Raw genomic sequence first — 17559 nt, 5'->3', positions numbered from 1 at the left:
AAAGGGTAGTAGGATGAGATTTTTGTGGTAATTTTCATATTTTTCAATTAATATGATCAGGAGTTTGATTCCGCTTGACATTATGGATTTTAAGTGCTCAAATATATTTTTAAAATGCAGAAACTCATTTCTTATCCTTTATTTTCATTATGTAAGTCCTTGATACTGCACACACTAATGCTTTTTTTTGCACACTCAGACTCCCTTCAGACAGATTTATTGCTTAAACTCTATTTAAGTGAGTTGACTCTTGGGTAAAATCATCAAATAGGGAGGGAAGTTGAGCTAGTCTGGTAGAGGTCTAGAAAAAGATATAATTTAATACACACTAAATTCAGAAGCACAATTCTAGCATAAACAAACCATTTTCTACCCCTGCCTCTGCCAAAATCTGAGAACATTTCATGAAGTTTTCTGAAAGACACAATAATTTTTATTCATTTTATTTTTTGCATCAGTTACAGGACACAATTATAAAGATTAACTGATGTTAACACAGACCCACCATGCAGACAAGTGAGAATGTGGCCCCACTGGATTTGCAGGCTCTGAGCATCTCTGTGGTTGCCCACTTTGATCAATTTTTAATTTCCATGGAATGTGCAGGCATCCAGAAGTTCTGTGACAGGTAACATAAGAGAAAGACCATCAGGTACTGCCTATGCTTATTAAGTACGATGTTGTTCCTATTTTCTAAAAGTAAATGGTAGGTAATGAAAATTTTTTTTAAAAAATCTCTCTCTCTCTCTCTCTCTCTCTCTCTCTCTCCTCTAACTGATGTCAGTGCTATCCTTAAACATCTACATTTTCCTCTCCTCCTATTCTCCACGTCTCTAATACATGATATAATTTAACAAAAATTCAGGCACACTCCCAATAATTAGATTATTCCAGCTCTAATTTTATTTCTCCAACTTATTTTTTTTTGAGGCAGCTATGCCATGTCCTCAGTACAAAGAAATAGAGAGAAATGACTTACTTAGTGCCACTTCTACATATGTATATATGTAGAAGTGGCCTGCTTAGGCTAACAACACTTGTTTCTATTAATATTAATTATACATTTTATTTAAAATCTTTGAAAATTGGTCCACTATGAGTGGTATGTATGTGTCATTTCCAACCTCCTCCCTACACTGAAGTGCTCCAACACACAGACATTTTCATTCTATTAGCCAAAAAATGGAAATATACATGTAAACAAGTTCAATTTCCAAATGATCTTCAGTTCTGTTGCACTCTCTGGTTCCTTCAAATGATTTGGCCTTTTCAGCTAGTGTCTTATACTGTGGCCTAATTGACTGCCTCCCTGGTGAGCCTGAATCCTCCTGCAGGGCCAGGAGCAAGGCTTCCTAATCTTTGTGTCCTATTCGTACTGGCCCAGGCTTGGCACACCGTCGTCCTTAAAACAAACATGTTTACCTTGACCCCCACGTTATTGCTCCTTGGTGTTTATTCTACTCACCAGAGCGTAAGCACTGTCTCATGTTAGCAATAGCCCGAAGATACTCTGGCCCTAAGTATTTTTGATAAGTTGTTCTGTCCTGAAGGTTAGCCAGACATTCTGTATCATCGCTGAAGAGCAGATCCTTGGTTGAGGATTTGAACAGCTGGAACATCATGTATTCAAACCCGTTTCTTCCAAAGAGCTCCTGGGTTAGACAGACAGACAGTGAGTGACCAGCAGCACCGGGCAGCTCGGAGCTGTGTGTTCTGCCTCAGAAGCCCCGAGTCTGCTGGACTGCTCAGCGCCAGGCCCTGGGAAACCTGGGACGCAGAGACAGCTTAGGAGGTACCGTAGTAAAACGGCACAAAGCATGGCCGCTGGGTTCAAACCCAGGCCCTAGCTTTTCCTGTTGAATGACTTCAAGAAAATTCTTGACGGAGCTCAGTGAACCTCAGTTTACTCATTTGTATATGGAGGTAATTACACTAAATACTGAGATGATGTATGTAAAGCAACTGCTAAATAGAAAGAGCTCCAAGTTCACAGCTATATCACTATCCCAGCCAATCACTGCCGGATGTTTTCAACTCTCTGGGTCATCCTTCCATGTCTTCCTGTGGCCGGAGCCCTTGCTATCTTGCCTCTTCTGTTCTCTGGACCTGCCCCAGGCACTGACCCTGCCCCTCCCCTGTTTCCTGCCCTTCCCCCCTTCCTTTGTCCACTTTCCTTGTAGCCCAGTTGGCAGCTCGCCCTGTGTGGGACCCATCCCTTCAAAAGTCCATGACCAAGAGCCTCTGTATTTCCACCTGTCCCTGGGTCATCACCTTTTAACTGGGATGTGTGGGCAGCATGTGCTAAGATATGTATTACTCATTTGGGGCTCCTCCAGGAATGGGGTGTGCTAGGGAAAAAGGCAGACAAGGCTTTTGGTTTCCTTACGATCATCTGATTCAGACAGCCACTACTCCACAGGGTCATCCCTTGTTGGCTGCCTGTAGAGGTCATGAGTTGTCTGAATGTTGGCTCTTCGACTTTCACGAAGCCCAAAACAGTCTTAGCCTGCCCAGGTCCAGGAAACACACTGGGATCTTCCCTAGGTCACACAGAGCAACCTCCGTTCTGCCTTTTCCACATGTAGCCCAGCCTACTGTGAAGGCACTGGGCCAACTCCCTTATTTCTGTGACAGAACAAGCCCAAGAGGTACCACGACTGTGCTTAGAGAGTCAAGTGAGGCTCAGGGAGACGCTTGAGATACCCATGCGTCTGGGCCTCTTCCAGTCCACTGTGATATCCTAGACAGCCCCAGAGCAAGAAGTGAGTGCAGCCACCAGCCTTCCGCTTTCATCAGAGTCAGGGCCCACTGCCGAGGGAGAAAGAGCATGCGACTGGGCTGGGATGTGCCTGTGCAGCTCTGCAAGTAACCTAAGCATTTGTTTGGGGGATGAGGACTGAATTCCCACACCTGTTGGTTGAAGAGCATTCTGCGGACAAAATCTGCCTTATCTTTCCTTGAGACCACAGCATGACTTGGGACTATGGCCAGGTGGCAGCTCTGAGCCTCAGTCACAGGCTTCCTGGTGCCATCGAGGCACAGCAGCTGGAAGTCCTCCTGCTTCAGATCCTTCGCCCAGGCTTCAGGGTTCTTTCCTGGGGAGAGAGAGGAGGTGGACGGGCCACAGCTGACAGCTTTGGTCAAGGCACCCTCAATGGGGGGGTGTGACCGACCACCAGTGCCTGGGAGAATCACAGAGGCCAAAAAAAACCCAATAAAGCCTTTACAATAAAGCAGAAGAGAAACATTCATAAACTCATAGATTCTATTAAAGGCAAAGATTTCTTCAACAGACCTGAAAAGCACTAGGTAGAAAGGAGAAGATTGATGGATTGAACCATACTAAAATGAAGAATGTTTATCAAAAGACATCATCAAAAAGTGAAAGGTAAGCCTTTTCAGAGAGGGACAAGATATTTGCAATACACATAGCTGACAAAAACTTCTATCCTGAACGCCTAAAAATCAAGACAGCCAGATGTGCTCATATGGACTGCAGCAGCTGTGTGTTTGTCAGTTGAGTTCAAGACCAATGTGATAACCAGCCCTGTCAAGTCTGCCCAGACATGAAGAATTTTCTCAGTCCCTAAATAAAAAAGGTTAGGACCAAAGTTACCAGAGTCTGATGGAGTTAATAAACTTCCCCGCCTTGCCCATCTGGGGAGTGATTTCCCAGGAAGGATTCCGAGTTTTCCGAGAGAGGAAAGGACAGCGTAGGCGCCTACCGTCAGTGTTCCGCTGGACCGTGGGGTCCTTCACAAAGGCCACGTCTCCCTTCTCAACCAGACACCTGCACAGAGAGGTTCAGGTCAGCAAGGAGGACTCACAGCAGTGGGAGGGAGAGGCTCCAAGAGGGAACCACTGGGAGCTCCCAGCCCTACCCCGGGCCACTGGGCACATCTCACAGGGCCCACTCATGCCACACACGCTACTGTGATGCCTGCTGTCCCTGGGGACTCACGGGGAAATGCCATGGAAAAAAGAAGGCTGCTTATTTCGATTCTATTGTAGATACCTATGGTTTGGTTCCTTATTTTAAACACTGATTGGTTTCTCAACAAGAGATGCTTGTGTTCTCCTATTAATAGGGATATCCAAGGATAATTCTCTGGTTGGATCAAAACACACATCAGAGATTAAAATCAGCGTGGAAGACGTGATTCTGAAGGAGTCCTATCACATCCATATGTCTACTCAGCCTTAACGAAAGTTAATGTGCATCATGAGATATTTTTCATGCTTCATCCCCTGAAAAATGTTTCTCTGTGCTTAAGGTGCATTCTTTGTGAGAAATGTTGAGCGCATTAAAAATCAGTTTTGTGACATTCAATCAGTTGGAATTGATCCAGTTCTCTCTCTCTCCTAATCTTCGGGTCCCTCTATCATTAGCTAGGCTCAGCTGCCCCGTTCAATTTTCCATCTTGCTCTATTTCCTTGCTTCAACACCACGCCCTCCACCCTGGCCAGTACAATCTCAGTCCTGAAGGAGCCTGATCGTCTGCCTCAGGTGTGTCTGCACCTCGGCAGTGAGGTAAACCAGAGCTTCCCGATCGTGAACTTCACCTGGGCATTCCTGTTGTCCTTTCTCTACTCTAGATCTGCGATTCTCCAAGTGAGGGCTGGACCAGCAGCATCAGCACCGGTGGGAACTAGTTAGAAAGGCACGTTCTCGGGCCCCACCCCAGACCTACTGGCTCAGGAATTCTGGGGGTGGGGTCCAGCCATCTGTGTTTTAACAAGCTCTCTGGGAGATTCTGATTTGTGCTCAAGTGTGAAACAGTGCACGCCACCCCGCTCTATAGAGCTTGAGACAGCACCCCCTCAACTCTATAGAGCATGGACTCCAAAACGTTCTCCCACTTCCTGTAAACCTCTGTCTCTCCACACACCCCTACCCAACACTCACACTCTGACATGTGCTTTGGCTTCCCGGAGGAAACACAGAAATCATCACGTGGGCTTCCTTTCAGCATCCTTCTGGCAAATCTGGCAGCCCAAGGCTCCAGGACTCTCCTGCCCTCCAGGGACAAAGGAGGAGGGAAGGTCTCTCTCCAGCAAAAGTCTCCTCCCTGGGTGGTCTGCACCTCACCCACGCTCAGGCACTTTCCACTATAGTCATCCTCTTTCTCTTCTATAACCGTCTTCACTCTTCTCATCAGCTTCCACACTTCTTGTAAAAACAAACAACAAGCCCTGCCTTGACCCGCACTGCCCTTAGCAACGGGCCTCTCTCCGGGACTAATCCAAACACCTGAAAGGATCATCGCACCTGCCATCAGCACCCCTGCACATGACTCTCTGACCCTTGCCAGTCATCTTAGGGGACTGACTCAGTATTGAATCTCCTCCCGCCCGGTTCACCAGATCCAGGAGCCAGTTCACTGTACTCATTTTATTTGATCTCTCAAGTTCATCCTTTCCCCAGTGATCTGAAATGTCATCTTTGTTTTAGATTAAATATAGTATGTCCATGTACCTGTCTTGGAAATTTTTTCTCTTCCACTGATTTATTTGTCATTTTTCACATAAACCAGCCTGTATTGATCACAGCATTACCGTATTAAGTAGTATTATAATATGATTTTTATATCTAAGAAAACAAAATTCCCTTTGTATAATTTTGTCTTTAAATTCTTGGCTCTTGTTTGGTCTACCAAGCGTTACTCCTTTTTTGAGTACTGACTCCCCCTCCCCATCCGCTTTAATCCATCTGGTCACAGCTGAGGCAGCTGGAACTTCACAGTGCAACTTCACGGCATGAGTTATGTGAGTGGGAAACTTTCACCTGAACTGGGCTGACAATCCTATGTCCTGGGACCTGGGACTAATACATTATGGTCTGTGTTTGCTTCTTTATAACTGAAGACCTGTAATGCTGGGGCTGCTGGTCACAGACATTCCCTCTGTGTAGACTGAGAAACAGAGAAAACCACCCTGTGGGGAAAGAGAAATGAGGCAGATGTGCAGGGGTGGAGGGGGGGAGAAGCAGAGTGCTAAAAATTCAGTTGTCATTTATCTGGAATTCTAATTTAACTGGATGCCCTGAATTTTACCCGGCAACCTTCACCTTAAAGTATCTTGGCTACTCCTGAGGCTCAGGTCTTAGCCCTTACAAGGAGGAAGCTCCCATAGCACCTGTTAAAATATGCCCTTGCCTTAAGATGGTTCACATGGGTGTTTTCACTTGCAACCAAAGTCCTCACTCACTTTATTAAAGAAAAATGATGTGAACCAAGATCAGCAGATAAAATGTATAGTATTCTAGAGAGTGAAAAGTGTTAAAGAAAACATAAAGCAAGAAAGGCAGATATGAAATATTGGCAAGGGTATGTGTGTAAAATCAGAGAGTGGCCAGAAAAGACTTCCCTGAGAAATCTTAAAGGAAATGAGGGAACTAGCCATGATGCTATGAAAAGGAGGAGCACTCCAGATGGGGGTAAGAGCAAGTGCAAAGGCCCTGAGGCAGGAGTGTGCCTGATATCTTCAAGGAGCAGCTGTGATGCCAAGATCACAGATGGAGCAGAGACAGCAAGGGGAAAGATGTAGGAGATGAGGTCACACGGAGCCTTCCCAGATCACAAAGGGGCCACACAGGTCAAAGAAGGACCCTGACTTACTCTGAGTAGTATGGAAAATTACTGGGGGGCTTTAAGCAGAGAAATGTGATGCTCTGACTTGTGTTTAAACAGAATCACTCTCGTTGCTGTGTGGAGACAGCACAGCAACGAGAGTGGGGGAGGAGGAGAGGACAGATGCATGGAGAGCTGTTGGGGGTTATAATCCAGGGAGGGATGATGGTGGTTTAGATCAAGGTGGTATCACTGGAGATGGCCGATGAGGACAATTCTCGTTACCCTTTGCAGGCAGAGCTAACGTGATTTGATGATGACCCAGACATGGGGTTTGAGAGAGAGAGAGAGTAGACACGGTTCTCACACACCAAGGCTTTGACTTTTTCCTAAAGGAAAAGTGGAGTTGCCTTTAACTGAGATGGAAGACCTCAGGAGGTACTGGTTTGGGTGGGAGTGTGTGAATTCCAGAAGGTCAGCTTGGGACATTTAAACTTGACCTGGTGATTAGAAATCCAAGTGGACATGCCCAGGAGGCAGTTGGATATATGCGTTTGGAGTTTCATCTGGAGTTTTGAAAAGATGTCTGAACAGGAACATAAATTTGGGAATTGTCAGCATATAGATAGATCGAGACTAGATAAAACCACCAAGGTCTGAGCATGAAGAGAGAAGACCAAGGCTGGAGCCCTGGGGCACGCCAGCTTGTACAGGTTGGGGAATGAGGTAGAGCCAGCAAAGAGGCCGAGATGCAGTAACAGGAGAGGGAGGAGGGAATCCAAGAAAGTGTGGGGTCCTGAAACCAGGGAAGAAAATGTATGCAAGTGGGGGAAGAGATCGGTGGTGTCAGTGATCTGGGCTTTGGATTTATTTAGCAACACAGAGGTCCGTGGCAATTTAAATGTGCAGTTTCAGCTGCGTGGTGGGTGGTGGTATACAGGGGAGGGGGGGTGGGAGGTGGGGAGTGGGGAGGTGTGGTGGGAGTAGTCTTCTCACGTGCCAACGGTAAGGAGGAATGTTTTCTGTAGATAATTTAAATACAATAATAAATCCAACTCCACTGGTTGGGGTCGGGGAGGTGAACAGATTCTTAAACTAGGCTTTGGGGAGATTGAAAGGAGAGAAAGTGAACCGAGCAAGGACATTAAAGTATCCTCCTTCAAGGAATTTTGTTGTAAAGAGGAGAGACATGGAAAGCTGCTGCAGAGGAAAGTGAGATCAAGAGAAGTTTTACTTATTTCTTTATGTTTAAGGTGAGAAAACAGCAGCAGGTTTGTATGCTGATGGAAATGATCCCGTAGAGAATAAGATGCGAGAACACAGGAGAAAAGAGGGGGAGGAGCGCTGGGGCAACGCCCTTGAGCGGGCTGCCTGCCGGAGCCAGTGGCTGCAGGTGCGGGCTGGGCTCGGCGAGGAGATGGCCCGCTCCTCCCCAGTAAAAGGAGGGAGGGCAGCACACACGCCAGCACTCAGCAGACGTGGCAGTGGGACGCTGTGGAGTTTCTCTTTTGATTGCTTCAATTTTCTCAGGTGAAACAGGAAACAAAGGTGTGACAGATGGAGGAAGAAGTGTTGCAGGATTGAGGAGAGGAAAGAGGATGGAAGGGTCTCGTAGGAGCGTGTGGGGTGGGAACGCACCAGAGGCTTCTGGCTCATCCGAGCCGGGTTCGCGTTACTTTAAAGGGAGGCCGGGGCTTCCCTGGTGGCGCAGTGGTTGAGAGTCCACCTGCCGATGCAGGGGACACGGGTTCGTGCCCTGGTCCGGGAAGATCCCACATGCCGTGGAGTGGCTGGGCCCGTGAGCCATGGCCACTGAGCCTGCGCGTCCGGAGCCTGTGCTCCGCAACGGGAGAGGCCACAGCAGTGAGAGGCCCGCGTACCGCAAAAAAAAAAAAAGGGGAGGCCAGTCAGCCTGGAGGCGCTGGCACCGAAGTAGAATGTTGCACCCAACCCAGGTCGAGGTTCAGCCAGGAGAGATGACCGGCATTTGAGGATGTGCCCAGTGGAATAATTATCAGGGTTGGCTGTGGAATGTATGCTGCATCCGGAGGGGGAAAAGGACATGAGGGTGTGTGTGAACAGGATCAACGGACCTCAGGTCAGTAGGAATGGTGGAGCCGGGAAGCTAGAAGGAGTGCAAAGGCAGGCAGGTGGTGGCGGGCAGAATGGGATGTCTAGAGGTAAGATTGTGCTTCGTGTGCTCGTCTTCGCTTTGGAGCTTCCGTGGTTCTGGATAGACCTCTGAGGACACAATTCCAGGTCTCTGTGATTCTACTGTAATCACACCAAAATGGGACCATGGACCCTAATACCAACGTGCTTCCCAGTGTAAAGAGAAGTTCAACTAGTTTAGTCTAGGTTTAATGTTCAGCATATATTTTTGTAATGGGATCTGTGAAAATATGTAATTTATGTATGGCTTATGAAAGAGACAAAACTTTGGAGAGGGAGGGACGAAGCAGTCTGGCAGTGTGATGCATAGAAGGCTCCTTTCTAGAGGCTCACGCGTTCTCCACACCACCCTAACTCCACAGGGTGCCCTTCATACTGAGAATTACCTCTACCTCCTTAGCCAGGCCCGCAAGGCACCGAGACAGCCAATGCCTGCAGCTCCAGCCTCCTCCCTCACCTGACCCCCTCCCTCCCAATGCTCTACTCTGGCGCCTTCTCTGGCCTCAAATATGGCATCATTTGTCCAGCTCCAGCCTTTGTCCTTGCTGTTCCTTCTTCCTGGATTACTCTTCTCCAGATTTTCTCAGGCCTGATTCCCTCTCAACATTTAACCCTCAGTTCACATGGCCCCTCTGATCCTGAGGCCTTCCCTGACCACCTTTTCTAAGATTGTCCCTGAGTCACTGCCATATCACCCCCCTTGGTCACCACCCCCACCCCCAGCACTTATCACAGTCAGGAAGTGATTGTGCTTTATGTGTTTATTGTCTTACTCTCCCCACGAGACTCAGAGGCTGTGTCTTGCTGTTGCTCTAACCTCTCTACTTAGAACAGTGCCTGCCACATACTAGGTGCTCAATAAATATTTCTTGAATGGATGGAGGAGCCCAGGAATATGTGTTTTTAAATATACTCTTCAACCAGGTGTAAGAAGCATGTAGCCAGTGTCCTTCCTTTGATCTTAAACTGGGGCTCTGAGAGATGCTGTGACTTGTCCACAATCACACAGAAGAACAGACCAAAAGTAGAAGCAGTGGTGTGACATGTGTCCCTCAGTCTTGCCTCTCCCCAGGTGCCCTGAGTCCACCCAAAAGTGCTCCAGGAAGGGGCCGGGCTTGAGTCCTCAGGGCCCCTGGGAACCTGCAGTTCTGTTCTCTAATTCTGGCTCCTCCTAAACGCAGCACCCAGATGGTGGGATGATGAGAAAGGTGAAAGGGCAGGAAGTTCACCGGGCTGGTGCCAAAGTGAAAGGTGGTGGACAGATGCTACTTGCCTGAGCGCCCCACTCGAGCCGTAGTACCCCTCGTGGCTGTTGGGAGCACACGTGTGGGCTGGCGTGCCGCTGCCGTTGCACAGAGCACAGAGACTGGACGCTGGATCAGACCCAGGGGCACAGCTTTGACTGAAGAATTCATCTGCGCAGGAGGACAGGAGAGGTCAGCTCTTCCTGCCTGTGTTGGCAAGAAAGCCTCAGACTTTGTTCCTAAAATTGCCTGAGTGACATAAAGACACACTCAGGTATTTAGTACCATATGATTAGAAAGAAGAACCTTATGGAATTAAAAAAAAAAAGGTTGCAGCTGAAGCAAAGTAAAGGGGGCCTGGCTGAAGCTGGGACAAGGGTCTTTGAGATCACAGAAGTCCCGGCACAGGTCAGTGGTGTGGACGGGTGGACACAGGTTTAACCCTGAGAGAGTGGACAGAATGGGAAGTCCTGGGTGGTTGGACCTGTCCCGTGTGCTTTCCGATCTCTACTGCCCTTGGCCATCTTTACAAGGTCTGCCATCGTGACTCGAAGGCCAGGAAGGGGCCCAAGAGGTCCAGCTGCCCACCCCGGTGCTGAGTCCCAGGGCACTGTGGTGAGGAAACTACACAAGCCCCGCCCTCCTGGACCCCAAGTTTCTGTGGGGACAGTCACGACTCAAGTAACCACGCCAGTGAATTCGTGTTTCCCCATCATCGTGTTTCCCCACCGTGCTCTGGGAAAAAGAACATGGTTCCACGGCTACAGATAAAGGAACCTGGTGCAGACCTGGGAGTCAGGGAGAGGCCTCAAGTGGAGAGATGAGGAATGAATAGGAATTACCCAAGTGAAGCGCAAAGGGACGAGTTTTCCAGACAGGGAGCAGCATCTGCAAAGGCCTAGGGCGGGGTTGGGGGAGGGGCAAACAGCACAGAGAGCTTCATGGAGGCCACTGGGCCCGGACCACCCGGTGGTCCAGTGAGTGGGAGGGGTCAGGGTCCAGACCACATGTGATATTTTACACCTTCGTGTACATTTTTTATCCGTAGAGAAACGGGGAGCCTCTGACGGGCTTTAGACAATGTGGGGCCAGGGGTCTAGCAGCAGGGTGAGCCAGGACAGATGTGGGGTGCAGGCAGCAGGCTACTGCAGGGGTCCAGGGGACATGGGGGCAGCTTGAAGTAGCACAAAGGGGAGGGAGGAGCTACATGGAAGGAGGAGAAGCGGATATCACTGGTGATGGACAGGTGTGTGTGGTGGATGGCAGATTCATTTCCAGCTGGGGCCAGTGGATGGACTGTGGGGGGCCTCCACCAAGCTAGGCAGCTCTGGAGCAGGACCAGGCTCGGCAGAGATGATGCATTCCATGTTGTACAGGTTGAGTTTAATGTACTTTTTGAAATACTGGACTAGATGATGTCAGACAAGCAGTTCAATATACATAGGTTTGGAGATCAAGGAGAGATCTGTGCCAGGGACAAAAACTTGCCAGTTATCAGCATATAGACACAATAATAGTACAGCAGCAAACATTTATCTAGTGCTTGTTATGTGCCTAGCTTTGTATGTATAATGTTTGTTTAGATCGTCATATAGGCTATAGGCATGGATGTGAGGGCTTGGGGGTTGAGGTTAGAGTGGGGAAAAAAGTTGCTTTAAGCAACTCAAACATTTATTAACCAGGTTGGGAAAGGGACTTTGTACGGATAGGAGAAAAAAGAAGCCAGTGTGTTTTCACAAAAGCCAGGAGATGGTGGTTTAAGGTGATCTGAAGCAGCAAAGGTCATGGAAGCACAGACTGGAGCCCATCCTTCCAGTTGAGCAACATGGAGGTCCCGGTAGCCTTGACCAGAGTTCTCCCTGTGGAACCAGGCGGAGGAGCCAGAGGGCAGTGAGTGCAGCCGTGAGTGGGGTGAGTGGCTGAGACCATGATTTTAAGAGGTCTGGCCATAAAGGGGAGAAAGAGAAGGCAGGAGCTGGAGGGGAATGTGGGGAGAGGGAGGGTTTTTAAAGGTGGGAGACACTGGGTGCGTTCACATGCTGAAAGAAATTGTTGGGCATATTGGAAGAGGTAGTAACTGAGGGTGCAGCTCTGGGGAGGGGCGAGGCAGGGTCCACAGCCAAGTGCAGGCAGGAGGACGGGCTGCGTTGTGGAGGGAGGCGGAGCAGGTGCAGCCCGCAGGAGCCCCCAGCTTTGGCGGTGGGGTGTTGATGGGAACCTTCCTGAGGGTTTGAAGTATCTCTTGCAGGTGTGGATGAGATCATGTGCTCAGAAAGGGTGATAGGTAGGTAAGCGTGGGATGGACATGTGCGGACAACTAGGACATCAGGATAATTATCGGGAAGTGTGGGTGTGGGGCAGAAGAACGGCGGGGGTGCTCGTGAGCGCCAGGGCAGGGCAGGGGTGCTGGGGTCAGCAGCTGGAGCCTCTGCATGGAATCAACGGCTCTGCCCTGCGACATCCTCCAGCTGTGTCCAGCTGATCAGGTGCAGAGGGCCAAGAGAGCGGGAGGCGGGGTTCCTGCAGGGCTCGGATTTGTCAGATGGCTGGGGAAAGCCGGGGAGCAGGAGCCTTTTAGGTGTTGGCAAGAGCGTTGCTGAAATGACTAATAACGGAAATTTAGGAGCGGTGAGGGCGGAAGTGAAAGCTAAAGCACTCAGAGACTTACTGGTGTAAGGTTTTCAATTAAGAAAGCAGCCAATTCAGTTTATGTGGGAAAACAGCACATACACACAAACACACACACATACCACATGCGCACCCCTACGCCCCACTCTTTTTTTGTGTGTGGTACGCGGGCCTCTCACTGTTGTGGCCTCTCCCGTTGCGGAGCACAGGCTCCGGACGCGCAGGCTCAGCAGCCATGACTCACAGACCCAGCCGCTCCGCGGCATGTGGGATCTTCCCGGACCGGGGCACGAACCCGTGTCCCCTGCATCGGCAGGCGGACTCTCAACCACTGCGCCACCAGGGAAGCCCCCCTACGCCCCACTCTTGCTTTGCAACCCAGGCCGCTTCCCTGAGCCAGATTTGAAAGACATAAAGAGTAGCGTATTTCCCTGAGATCTGCCCTTTGGGCCAAACCACTCCCTCAGAAGCAATGGGTGAGGAGAAAGGGGAGTCCTGCTAAGGAGATGTGAAGCTCACCCACATGGCTGTCCAGCCCTTGTCCACACCATCCACTTATGCCATTCATTGAACTGAATTTCTCCCCTACACAGGCACAGGCCCAAGGAAGGGGCTGCCGCACCACCACCCAGAGCACACTTACCAAATTTACAGGACCCAGTTTGGTTGTATATGAAACCCATCGGGATGGTCCAGCCTGCAGAAGTGCCAACTGCAGTGTGGCAGGACTTCTTGCCTCGCAGAGAGGTCCAGGTGAGGTCAGCATCTGACTTCTTGACCACTGCCACGACGTAATAACCTTGCAACAGAGATACCAAGATGCAATTTCAATACCTCAGGGCCCTCCCGAAATGTACTGCAGAGCTGCTGCCTGCCACTCTCCCAGTGGAGGGGGAACAGCTCGAAGCCCTCATCTTGCTCTAGCAGATCCTCCCAGTAACCGTCATTGGTAGGTACTCAGCCAAACAGAGTGACTCTGCTGCTCTCCAGATATGTCTACAGGCATACACTCACTAATATTTACACACACACACTTCATACTTTTTCAACAGAATCCTGCCAGTGCATTCTTTTCTGCCAGTGCTTTATTCTTCCTCAATGATATACCTTTTTGATTCAGTAGAAATAGATATGGCTGTCTCATTCTATTTATTAGTTGAATCTAAGTTATGTCCACTGTATAAAAGTACAGTGTTTTATAATCCCCCTACTGGTGGGCATTTAAGTTGTGACCCATTTTTCCCTATGAAAAATCATTTACCTAAATAAATCTTTGTATGGGGTGTGCACCTACTTAAATATTTCTGTTGAATAGAAGTCCAAAAGAAAGAGCGTTAATGGCTTCTATTTTAAAGTCAAGTCTCTGATTTTCTAGGTTTATAATAATACCATTTTCTAATAATGACAATTTAATCTCTTCCTTTCCCCAATATTATTTTTTCCTTTTTTTTTTTTTTTTTTTGCGGTACGCGGGCCTCTCACTCCAAACCCAGGTGAGCACTTGTTTTCATCTCAAGATCCTCCATCACAATGGTTTTCAAAGCTTAATATGCATCAGAATCATCCCGAGGGCTTGTTAAAACACAGGGCAGTGGCCCCATCCTGGACCCCAGCAGACCTGTGGTCAGACTCAAGGACACTCACATCTAACAGGTTCTCAGGCGATGCTGATGCTGCTGGTCCAGACACCACACTACCTAGAGAACCACTGCTCTAGCTAATGCCCAAGACTAGGTACCTCAGGGACAGACACAGAACCTCTCTGCCCATGTGGAGACACAGAGGGGAAAACTTGTCACCTGGTCTCCTATTCTGAAGAGGAGGTCAACTCCCCAGCTATTCCAAGCCAGCCACGAAAAGCTAAAGGGTCGATTTCATTTTCATCCTCCTCCTCTTCAGTAGCAGCATCTATGGCTGCCCTCGTCCTCCGCTGAGCATCCACTGGGCCCCAGAAATGTCAGGAACGGGCTCCCGCCCCGGTGCAGAGATGGGTGGCAGGATGTGACAGGGAGCACTGCGGTGGGTCAGGAAGGGCAGGGGGGCTCCAGTCACGGCGCCTCTGCTCAAACCCAGGTGCAGCCACCTCCCGGCTGTGTGGCCCTGGGCAAGTCACACCGCCCCTGGGCCTCACCTTCCCATCTACGTGATGCGGCCAGCGATGTCCATGCTCTAGAGGACTGCTGAGCAGAGTGAGCAGAAGCAGTGCAAGCATGAGCCCTCTGTCCTCTGTGACATGCCCCACGATAGACCTGCTCCTTCACGGTGGACTGTGGCGGTGCCATCTCTCTCTCACTTTTTTTTTTAAACAACTCTAGTAACTTTGGTTTATTTGTAATGCTTTACTCACCCCCTCCCTGACAACAGGCCTTCACCTTTTTTTCTTTTTTTTTTTTTTTTGCGGTACGCGGGCCTCTCACCGCTGTGGCCTCTCCCGTTGCGGAGCACAGGCTCCGGACGCACAGGCTCAGAGGCCATGGCTCATGGGCCCAGCCGCTCTGCGGCATGTGGGATCCTCCCGGACCGGGGCACGAACCCGCGTCCCCTGCATCGCAGCTGGACTCTCAACCACTGCGCCACCAGGGAAGCCCAGGTCTTTACCTTTGAGCCCCAGTGTTACTGATTCTGACTCACCTTCCGCAGGTGTGTTCACACACTTAGACCCAAGCTGCTCTTTGCCATCTTGAGACACTAAAAAGAGAAAGAATTGAGGTACAGGTCATTAAATTCTCACATTACTCAAGTCCTAACTTTCTCAGTCTCAATAGTCAAGAATAAAATGAGAAACGCTAGCTAATCAGTTTGTCATTGGCCATCAACAAGCCGAGATCCTGCAGTCCTATTTCACCTCCTCTCTCCTGACCTTTGCCACTGGAACATTAGGTTCTGTCCCAGAACACGCCCAACACTCGGGGAATTACAGAGAAAGAAAATGAGATGCTCATTGAAGGGGGTGGGTGGGGAACAGAAGCCACTGAAGACCTTGACAGAGATCCTTTCGATTTGCTGTGTGATTCTAGGCATACGGACATTCTTCCCTTCAGAGCTCTGGGCTGTGTAGACGATCCTTGTAGTCATGCTGTGTTGGAGGGGAAGGATCCAGCCCATGGGTCAGAAAGACCTAGTTGCAGTCTTTATTCTACCTTGGACACATCATTCAACTTCCCCAAGCCTTAGTTTTTATACCTGTAAAATGGAGATACCACTATTTACTTCATAGAGTTGTTTTGTTTTGAAGGATAATGTATGGTTTCTCACTCACTGCATAGCAGATGAGGCGTTTAACAAATAGTGGTGAAATCCTCTTTTCCCCTGGCTTTATTTTTCCAAGGTGGATGGATCCCCACAAAGACCATGACCTTGTGGCCCCACCCCTCAATGTCCCAGTGCAGCTTGGGTGAGCTAATTTTGGATTAGTAAATTTGGCAAAAGGATCTAGGCACCTATGGCTCTTTCTTTGTTGAAGAGGATGGGGAGAGGGTGGCTTCGCTCTCATCTATGACGGAATGTGTTTTCCCTCCGCCCTCAGCATGCGGTCTGCCAGCAGGCCTGTCCTCCTGAATTGGTGGGTGACTCGAACTCAAGGACAATTTGACAAGCCCCATGGCTAGTTCTATGCCATGCCCTCCAATATCACTCTTTCAGTAATAAAGGTTTTATTTTGATTTCTTTCTGCCTAATTCCGCATCTGTATCTTAACTGGTTCTGACTCTGGGGAAGATAGATGTTATCTACTAGCTCCCTGCACTGCAGATAACAGCTATTGTTATCTCCGCACTGAACTAAATTATTTCCTCACCTTTCTGTGTCCATAGCCCAGAGGGAAGAAAACACAGAGACCCTCCCCTCCACTTACAGTAGTTCTCTGCCAGGACAGGCACCAGACCACATTTGCCTGCTGTGTAGATGAAGCCTCCATCCAAGCTCAGGGCATCAGCCTCTCCTTTCTGAAGTTAAGAAATAAACCAATAGCACAACAGTGAGGCTGTTGTCCTGTCTCACCCTCAGAGGTTGCCATCTCATTGGCTTCATGTCACACATCCTTGTGATAAACCAAATGGTGTATGACCTAAAGCTTCTGCCACATAAACACAGGGTTTAGAAAACTGGACATGCCTTTAGCCTGTTAACCCAGAAGCAAGCACGCAACCCAGGTCATGCTCCCTGGTCATCTCTGTGCCCTCGCGTGAGACCCCGACCTGAGGACTGGACATGCCATCACTACACTTTCTTTGTGACCATTGTCACTCACTCGACAATCAGACTCAGGGTATGTGTCTAATCTGTTTCTATGGAACACGTTTTCTTCCGTATGGCAGAGTTCAATTCTGTTCTTATAACCCCATTAGTACTCTACTGTAATTAATAATTCATTAATAATTAACTTATGATTTTAACCAATGAACTTTTCCAACAACAGAGACAAAAAAATGCATATTTATATTCATAGATAAGGTCATCAAGAAACAAACACACAGACACAGGCACACGCTTTGCTCTTCCCCTGTTAATTGCTCTTCTAGAAATCTATCTTAAAACAGTAGTAACTATAGAAGCAAAAGCTTATCAAGTCCGTACTATGTGTCAGGTCCTTTTCTAAACACTTTACAATGATTTCCTCATATACTCCCTCACAGAACCCAGTAAGGTAGGTACTATAATTCTCCCCCTTTTATGCCTTAGTTAACTGAAGCAGAGAGAAGCTAAGTAATTTATCCAATAGATGGTCACTAAGACTTAGGTAGTTTAATTCCTTAGCTTCTGCTCATAACCACTATGGAATGTGTCAGCCTCCAGGATCTGACTAATCCAAAGGACACATCCCTAAATATTATTCTAGGTACGTTTTTTTCATGCACAAAATGGGTGAAAAATCTACCTCATAGGCTCATGATGAGGAATAAATGAGTTAATACCAGTTAAGAGCTCATACATATGCATGACACAGA

General features: G+C 48.6%; 1 protein-coding gene across 1 annotated transcript in view; it reads right to left on the bottom strand.

The window, feature by feature from the left end:
* Positions 1-584: 584 nt before the first annotated feature.
* The window catches only part of LOC307054040 (inhibitor of carbonic anhydrase), a gene marked incomplete at both ends in the record, with an annotated part of 40328 nt that continues 23353 nt past the window's right edge, over positions 585-17559 (bottom strand). The window contains 8 exons of the mRNA XM_079705541.1: positions 585-619; positions 1466-1652; positions 2911-3095; positions 3726-3790; positions 10015-10156; positions 13257-13412; positions 15245-15301; positions 16467-16557. Coding sequence (XP_079561667.1) covers positions 585-619; positions 1466-1652; positions 2911-3095; positions 3726-3790; positions 10015-10156; positions 13257-13412; positions 15245-15301; positions 16467-16557 — 918 coding nt within the window. The remainder of the gene's footprint in view (positions 620-1465; positions 1653-2910; positions 3096-3725; positions 3791-10014; positions 10157-13256; positions 13413-15244; positions 15302-16466; positions 16558-17559) is intronic.

This window comes from Hyperoodon ampullatus (genome assembly GCF_949752795.1).
Source record: "Hyperoodon ampullatus genome assembly, chromosome: 5".
In the NCBI taxonomy this organism is placed as follows: domain Eukaryota; kingdom Metazoa; phylum Chordata; class Mammalia; order Artiodactyla; family Ziphiidae; genus Hyperoodon; species Hyperoodon ampullatus.
Note: the sequence above shows the minus strand (reverse complement) of the source record. Positions and strands in the feature narration are given on the sequence as shown.